The sequence below is a fragment of the Cebus imitator genome, unplaced genomic scaffold, assembly GCF_001604975.1.
Source record: "Cebus imitator isolate Cc_AM_T3 unplaced genomic scaffold, Cebus_imitator-1.0 Scaffold80, whole genome shotgun sequence".
NCBI lineage: Eukaryota > Metazoa > Chordata > Mammalia > Primates > Cebidae > Cebus > Cebus imitator.
In genome coordinates this window covers 524,123-533,143 of record NW_016107395.1, presented here as the reverse complement: position 1 = coordinate 533,143, position 9,021 = coordinate 524,123, and the positions used below count along the sequence as shown (strand labels likewise).

The 9,021-nt window shown below is 37.4% G+C and overlaps 1 protein-coding gene across 1 annotated transcript in view; it reads right to left on the bottom strand.

The window, feature by feature from the left end:
• C7 (complement C7) overlaps nucleotides 1–9,021 on the bottom strand; it is a 71,705-nt gene that overhangs the window by 6,603 nt on the left and 56,081 nt on the right. Inside the window, exon 15 of the mRNA XM_017533129.2 lies at nucleotides 1,821–2,012. Within this exon, the coding sequence (XP_017388618.1) occupies nucleotides 1,821–2,012 (192 nt within the window). The remainder of the gene's footprint in view (nucleotides 1–1,820; nucleotides 2,013–9,021) is intronic.

Genomic DNA, 9,021 nt, shown 5'->3' with positions numbered 1-9,021 from the left:
TTTGGATTTTAATAGTTTGCTTAAATTATTATAATGTCTTCATGAAAAAAATATGATAGAATTACCTAGCCCAAAGAATGTTTGCATTTAAAAAGAACATAGTTTTGTCACCTTTACAGCTTGGTTAACCAAATAAACACACTCTTACAGCCCACTGAGAGTATGTACTTCTGCTATTTTAAAAGAAAATTTCTTCACATCAAGACTAACTACAGGAAGAGTAGGGGAAAGTGAGGAATTAATGTTTAATGGATATAGAGCTTCAGTTTGGAAGATGAAAAGAAATGTTGGGGTGATGGTCGCACAATGGGAATTACTTAATGCCACTGAACTGTACATTTAAAAATGGATAAAATGGTAAATTTTATGTTATATATGTTTTACCACAACAAAAAAAAGATGAAATACTAGAACAGCCAACATTTTAAAATGTCAACTTTGGAGGCTGGTAAGTCTGGGATTTTTTTGTTTGTCATAGATTTAACGGTAGTTACTATTATTTACAACTTCAGAAAAGCACACAGATCTGAAAAACATTCTTAATTAAAACCCACTTTAATAGAATTTTCTACTGAGTAAAAAAAACCTTCATATCAATTTATGCTGTAAAATAGCTGAAGTAGGATTTTAGAAAGACTAGCCTATAATCTCATTGGAAACAAATTACAGCCCCATCAACTGTATATTGTTCTCTTTCATTTTAGAATTATTAGTACTGGTCCATTACTGTAAGTATTCCAAGTAAACTCATGTTTATGCTTTAGCGTTTACTGAACACGAAACAACTGTCCTCTGATATGGGGCCTTGATAGCTACAGGCAGCTACATCAGGACAGGCAGGGAGGGACTCCAAGGATGTGTGCCTTGCCCATTGTCCTGCCTCTCATCCACTTAACATCATAGCCTGTATCTGCCATCCGTATCCGAGTGCTCTGTACCCTATTGCATGGAGAACTTAGAAACATCTAATTAACCTCACAGTATCACCTATGAAATCTACTACTTCATCCCCACTATTAAAAATAAATTTCAGCATTTAATTAAAAATCACATAATAGAGAGATAGTATCACAAAAAATAGTACACACGTAAATTTTTCTTTATTCTCACTTTTGTTACAAATATATTTTCATTTATTTTAAAAATGTAAACAAAGAAGAAATAGGGGATTATTTTCAAACAAATTACCTCTAAAAAGAAATAGTCTCGCTTTCTAAATCCTTTCTACTTTAGATTCTTACAAGACCATTTTAATTTTCTTGGTGTTCAAAGCACTGGATTTTTGGGTTTCCACATTAAGAACAATTTCATGAATCACAACACTTTTTCTTCAATAATGCCTGCTTTAAAGTGTTAAATAAAAATGCCTTCTGAATTATCAATTTCAGAAACAATAATAAACTCTATGAAAGCTCAAAAATGAAACATACAGAATTTTAAGTAAATTATGATATCAACTCTATTTAGGGAAACTGAAGGGGGAAAAATTAAGAGGAAACAACAACAAAAAACAGGTTTTAAAAATCCTTTATTGTCTTGCCACCATAACAGACATAAAGCTGATCTTTCACGAGGAGGGTTTAAGTTAAAAGTTTCAGAATTACCAAGCCTATCCTTGCCTTTCCCTGCATTCATGAGTCTTTCTGTGCCATGTGAGGAAAATCTGTTTCTCAGTCTACAAACTGACCTCCATCTCTTGGGGAGCAAGAATGGAGGGAATGACCCAGAGTTATGATATGATACAGTACCATGAAGGCTGACGCAAAGACTCTCACCCACCTGAGTGCAAGTGTCCTTGGATAGACGCAGAAGCCACTCACCTTTTTGTACACACTGGACATTCTTCATCTCAGGACTCCACTTAAGGCTGGAGCCACAGAGAAATGCTGAAGGACCTTCCAAGGACATGCCACCTGAACAAGAAACAGTCACCTTCTCACCAACTGTGTAGAAAGGTTTATGGGGGTGACTCTGTATGCCATCCATCAGGACAGGTAGAACACAGGCAATTTCTAAAGATAAAAGAGAGCAAAATATAAGGGTCATTGCTCTTATAAACCATCTTTTTAAAAAAAGTCTTCTGTGATGCTGATACGCTTGTTCTGCTTTTTCATATTAGAGGACAAGGAGGAAGAAGTGAGTACTCTTAGGGTGGACTGAAAAACATGTCACACAGAGTCTGGCATGTAACTGACGAATAAATAACTAGAGACCAAAACATCTCCCCCCCACCCTTCCCCTCAAAACAATGTGGCGACTTAAAATGAACAACCCCAACAGCCTACTGTTGAAACCAAACTTTTCACAGCTGTCGCTTATTTCTGTGCTCTAATGATGTCCCATCAGAATTTTTCTGAGCTGTATTCATTTGAGTTTCATTAACTTTCATCCAGTTAGATATTTTGCTCTCTGAAATTATTAAAGCACCACTTTTATTTATTTATTCATCCTTTTTAGGGACAGGGTCTCTCTATGTTGCCCAGGCTGGAGAGCAGTGACTATTCATAGATTTAATCAGTGTATACTACAGCCTCAAATCCTAGGTTCAAACAAGCAATGGGGAAAGGATTGCCTATTTAATAAATGGTGCTGGGAAAACTGACTAGCTATACCCAGAAAACAGAAACTGGAGCCCTTCCTTATACCTTACACAAAAATTAACTTCAGATGGAGTAAAGACTTAAATGTAAAACCTAAAACCATAAAAACCCTACAAGAAAAAAAAAACCTACAAGAAAACCTAGGCAACACCATTCAGGACATGGGTACGGGCAAGATCTTCATGACTAAAACACCAAAAGCAATTGCAACAAAAGCCAAAATTGACAAATGGGATCTAATTAAACTAAAGAGCTTCTGCTCAGCAAAAGAAACTATCATCAGAGTGAAGAAGCAACTTACAGAATGGGAGAAAACTTTTGCAATCTATCCATCTGACAAAGGTTTAATATCCAGAATCTACAAGGAACTTAAACAAATTTACAAGAAAAAACAACCCCATCAAAAAGTGGGCAGAGGATATGAACAGACACTTCTCAAAAGAAGACACTTATAAAACAAACATATGAAAAAAAGCTCATCATTGTTGGTCATTAGAGAGAAATGCAAATCAAAAACACCATCTCACGCCAGTTGGAATGGCAATCATTAAAAAGTCAGGAAAAAACAGATGCTGGCAATGACGCAGAGAAATAGACACACCTTTACATTGTTGGAGGGAGTGTAAATTAGTTCAACCATTGTGGAAGACAGAGTGGCGATTCCTCAAGGATCTAGAACCAGAAATACCATTTGACATGGCAATCTCATTACCAGGTATATACCCAAAGCATTATAAATCATTCTGTTATAAAGACACATATATACGTATGTTTATTGCAGCACTATTTACAGTAGCAAAGGCTTGGAATCAACCCACATGCCCATCAATGATAGATTGGATAAAGAAAATGTGGCACATATACACCATGGAATACCACGCAGCCATAAAAAAGGATGAGCTCATGTCCTTTGCAAGGACATGAGTGAAGCTGGAAACCATCGTTCTCAGCAAACTAACAGGAACAGGAATCCAAACACTACACGTTCACACTCATAAGTTAGAGTTGAACAATGAGAACACATGGACACAGGGAGGGGAACATCACACACTGGGGCCTGTTAGGGAGTGGGGGACAAGGGGAGGGAGAACATTAGAAAAAATACATAATGCTTGCTGGGCTTAAAACCTGGATGACAGGTTGCTGAGTGCAGCAAACCACTATGGCACATGTATACCTGTGTAACAAACCTACACGCTCTGCACATGTATCCCAGAGCTTAAAGTAAAATTTAAAAAAAAATTTTTTAAACTCCTGCACTCAAGCAGTCCTCCTGATTCAACGTCCTAAGTAGTTGGGATCACAGGCACATGCCACCACACCCAGCTAACGCACCACCTTTAACCTTGCAGACATAAAAGTGTTCAGTGTTCCCTGATTTTTTAATCTGTATTCTTTCTTACTCAATTCCATTGATTAGCTCAAATTGCTTACTTCAAAAAAGAACAGAGAAAAAGAAAAAATACACATAGTGTAAATAGCAAGTCAGAATTTATTATCAAAAAAACAATCTCACTAATATCCCTAATGGACTTTGGAAAATATTCTACAAAGTACTGCTGTATCCTTACACCACTGTCATTAAAAAAAAATTCTTTCATTTTCTTCTGCTAGGTTTTGAGTATTTTTTTATCTTGCTCCTCTAGCTCTTTCAATTTTGACGATAGGGTGTCAATTTTAGATCTTCATTCTCAGCAAACTGACACAAGAACAGAAAATCAAATACCACATGTTCTCACTCATAGGTGGGTGTTGAAAAATGAGAATGCATGGACACAGGGATGGGAGCATCACACACTGGGGTCTGTTGGGGGGAACTAGGGGAGGGACAGCAGGAGGTGGGGAGTTGGGGAGGGATAACATGGGGAGAAATGCCAGATATAGGTGATGGGGAGGAAGGCAGCAAATCACACTGCCGTGTGTGTACCTATGCAATAATCTTGCATGTTCTTCACATGTACCCCAAAACCTAAAATGCAATAAAATAAAATAAAATAAACATCATTCAAAAATAGCATCTGATGGATACACTGAAGGCTTTGACTTCACCACAATGAAATCTATCAATGTAGCAAAATTGAGCTAGTACCCCATGAATATATTCAAAACTCCACAGCATTTTTGAGTGCCTGTATTTTGCCAAATATGTTGTGTACTGTTTGGGACACAACAAAATACAAGTCATATCTTATGTTTTCTGAAATTTCATCATCTGGTATGGAATTTGCTTGTTTCTAACACATTTGCTGTTTTGACAATAAATCTCCTACCAAAACAGAAAATGGAAAGGCTGTACGAAATTAAAAAGAAAACTATTTCTGAGAGAATCAGAGCACTAATAAGGCAGTGCAAGTTTCAGAGTCCAAGATTTCAGAGAGAAGGGAAGTCTAATGTGGTGATTACAACATTTGGTAACACATTTTTCCTTGAGGTATTTGTAAATTTGAAAAAAAAAAAAATGTGCTGAAAAGCTGCTAAACTGAGGATAAAACTGTAGCTCAGAAGCTAAAAAGATGAATGGTTTTTTAGCAGTCTCACAGGTCCAGGGTTTTAAAAACTAGAGTCCAGTCCAGTCCAAAAAAAAAAAAAAATGGGCCAGGTAGAAAACTCATACCTTCAGTTGGAATCCCTTAATGGGCCCATCCTTGGAATAGAGATAACCTAGACATAAGCCAGCCTCACTGGTTGTCATAAACAAAATTAAGTCTTCTCTAGAGGAAGACAGCAACATCCAATTTTTTTATTTTCATACGTAAAGTCTGACATTCAATTAAAACTAATTTACCATTCAAAAAGGCAAGAATTGACCAAATTCCAACCAAGAAAGACAATAGAAACAGACTTACAGAAAAAGACTTACATAAATAACGAAATTGACAGATATAGGCCCTGAAACAACTGCAATTAATACATTTTTTTTAATGACAAGATGGAGAATTACAACAGAGAATTATAAAATATAAAACAGTAAACACAAATGTTTGAAGTAATTGATGAACTATTTACTCTGATTTACTTATTACTCACTGTTTACACATATCAAAATATTACTTAAAAATATATTTTAAGCAAAAATTTTAATATTTTAAAATACAATAATGTAAGAATATAGGCTCATTAATTTTAATAAATTAGTGGAAGATGTTAATACCTAATAGGGAAACTGAGTGGGAAGTAAGAAAATAGATGGGAGCTCTCTGTACTTTCTACTCAGTTTTTTGTAAACTAAAAGTGCTCTAAAAATTAAGTTATTAATTTAAAAATTCACTATGCAATAAAAAAGTAGACAAATGAAACCTCTAAAGCTGAAAAATAGCTGACACAATGGCTCACACCTATAATCCCGGCACTTCGTGAGACGAGGCAGGTGGGTCACTTGAGCTCACGAGTTTGAGAACAGCCAGGGAAACATGGTGAAACCCCATCTCTACTAAAAACTACAAAAATAAGCTGGGCACCATGGCACACATCTGTAATCCCAGCTACTCAGGAGGCTGAGACAGAAGAATTGCTTGAGCCCATGAGGCAGAGATTACAGTGAGCCAAGATCGCGCCACTGCACTTCAGCATGGGTGACAGGAGTAAAATCCTGTCTCGAAAAAAAAAATTGTGTGTGTGTGTGTGTGTGTGTGTGTGTGTACATATACATATATATACACACACACACACATATAATTTTTTAAGTTGAAAAATAAAATCAATAAAATTTAAAACTCAATAGAGTTCTTAAAACGAGATTATACAGAAATATACAGAGAAGTCATAAGTTGGAAGATAGGTCGATCAAAAATATTTAGAATGAGGCCGGGTGTGGTCACACATGCCTATAGTCCCAGCATTTTGGGAGGCGAATGCAGGCAGATCACTTGAGGTCAGGAGTTTGAGACCAACCTGGCCAACATGGTGAAACTTCATCTCTGCTAAAAATACAAAAATTAGCTGGGTGCAGTGGTGCACACCTGTAGTCCCAGGTACTCAAGAGGCTGAGACAGGAGAATCACTTAAACCTGGGAGGCAGAGGTTGCAGTGAGCTGAGACCGCATCACTGCCTCTAGTGTGAACAACAAACCAACTCAAATAAAAAATAAAATATTTAGAATGAAACAGAGGGGAAATAGAAAACAAAACAAAAAAAAAGGATGTTAAAAAAATATAATGGTCCAAAAAACGTATAATTTGTGTCCCATTAGGACAAGTGAGCAAGAATGAGACAGAGGCAATGTTTTAGGACATAATGGTCAAGAAATGGTCTAAAACTGGCAAAAGACTTAAAGCACAGGTTCAATTAGTGCTTTGAATATTAGCTAGGATAAATACAAAGAAAATTACACCTAGGAACAACAGAGTAAAGTTGCTGGTGAAAGACAAAAACAAAAAATAATTAATAATACCCTTTTTCCACCCTAGCGCTACTGTCAAGCCCCTGACGCAGGTCTCTGTTCCACAGGATGGAATTTGTTAAAGTTGTTAAGAATAAGGGCTACTTTGAAAGATACCAAGTGAACTTTAGAAGATGACAAGAGGGTAAAACTGATTATTATGCATGGAAATGCTTAGTGATACAGGATAAAAATAAATACAGCACACCCAAATACAGGATGATAGTTTGTGCAACAAACACAGGTATCATTTGACAGATTGCTTAGTCCCATATAGAAGGGAATATGATAGTCCGTGCAGTATGTGCACATGAACTGCCAAAATATAGTGTGAAGGTTGGCCTGAAAAATGATGCTAAAGCATATTGTACTGGCCCGCTGCTGGCCCGCAGGATTCTCAGTAGGTTTGGCATGGACAAGATCTACGAAGGCCAAGTGGAGGTGACTGGAGATGAATACAATGTGAAAAGCATCGATGGTCAGCCAGGTGCCTTTACCTGCTATCTTGATGCAGGCCTTGCCAGAATTCACAGGCAATAAAGTTTTTAGCACCCTAAAGGGAGCTGTGGATGGAGGCTTCTCTATGCCTCACAGTAGCAAACGATTTCCTGGTTATGATTCTGAAATGCAGAAGTACATCAGAAGCACATCATGGGCCACAATGCTGCAGATTACACGCACTACTTAAGGGAAGAAGATGAAGATGCTTACAAGAAATAAAGAACGGCGTAACTCCAGACATGATGGAGGAGATGTATAAGAACACTCATGCTGCTATACAAGGGAATGCAGTACATGAGAAGCAGCCCAAGAAAGAAGTTAAAAAGAAGTGGAACCATCCCAAAATGTCACTTGTTCAGAAGAAAGACCCTGTAGCTCATAAGAGGGCAAGCTTCTTCAGAGCTCGGGAGTGGGCTGCTGAGAGCTAAGCCAAACAATTTTTCATGAGGATTTCTCAGATAAAGACAATAAACTTACCGACAAAGCAAAAACTAACAATAATTAATAATAATATTCTTGGAAGTGGTCAGACAGAAAAGATGATTTCTAAAGGAAAAACTTAAGAGTTGACTTCTCCCTAGAAAACAATTATCAGAGAGCAATGTAATATTAATAATATCATCAAATGACTTAAAAAGTAACTGCTAGCAGGTGTGGTGGCTCACACCTGTAATCCCAGCACTTTGGGAGGCTGACGTGGGTAGATCACCGGAGGTCAGGAGTTTGAGACTAGCCTGACCAACATGATGGAACTCTGTCTCTACTAAAAATACAAAAATTAGCTGGGCATGGTTGTGGGTGCCTGTAATCCCACCTACTTGGGAGGCTGAAGCAGGAGAATCACTTGAACCTGGGAGGCAGAGAGTGCAGTGAACCAAGATCATGCCATTGCACTCCAGCCTGGGAGACAAGAGTGAAACTCCATCTCAAAACAATATGAATAACTAAATGAATAAATAACTGCTAGCTTAGAATTTCTTACCTAATAAAAATATCTTGGCCAGGCAGGGTGGCTCACGCCTGTAATCCCAGCATTTTGGGAGGCCAAGGCAGGCAGATCACTGGGTCAAGAGATCAAGACCACCCTGGCCAACATGATAAAACCCCATCTCCACTAAAAATACAAAAATTAGCTGAGCTATTTTTTTCATTAGCTGGGTGTATCTGAGCACCTGTAATCCCAACTACTGGAGGGGCTGAGGCAGGAGAATCACTTGAACCCAAGAAGCGGAGGTTGCTGTGAGCCAAGATTGTGCCACTGCACTCAAGCCAGGCAATAGAGCGAGACTCTGTCTCAAAAACAAAACAAAAAAAAAATTCCTTTGAAAAATAAAGGTAAAAGACATTTTAGATAAACAAAAACTGGCACAATGTTTCATCAGAAGATTCACAATAAAGGATAAGAAGCCCTTCAAACAGAAGTTTCTTATAAATCTTTTCAAAGACAAACTTTTGACTGTATTACTCCCAACTGGCAAATATTCATATTCATATTCTATTTCATTTGTTTCTGCTTAAGGATTCCAGTAGAGAGAGAGAGA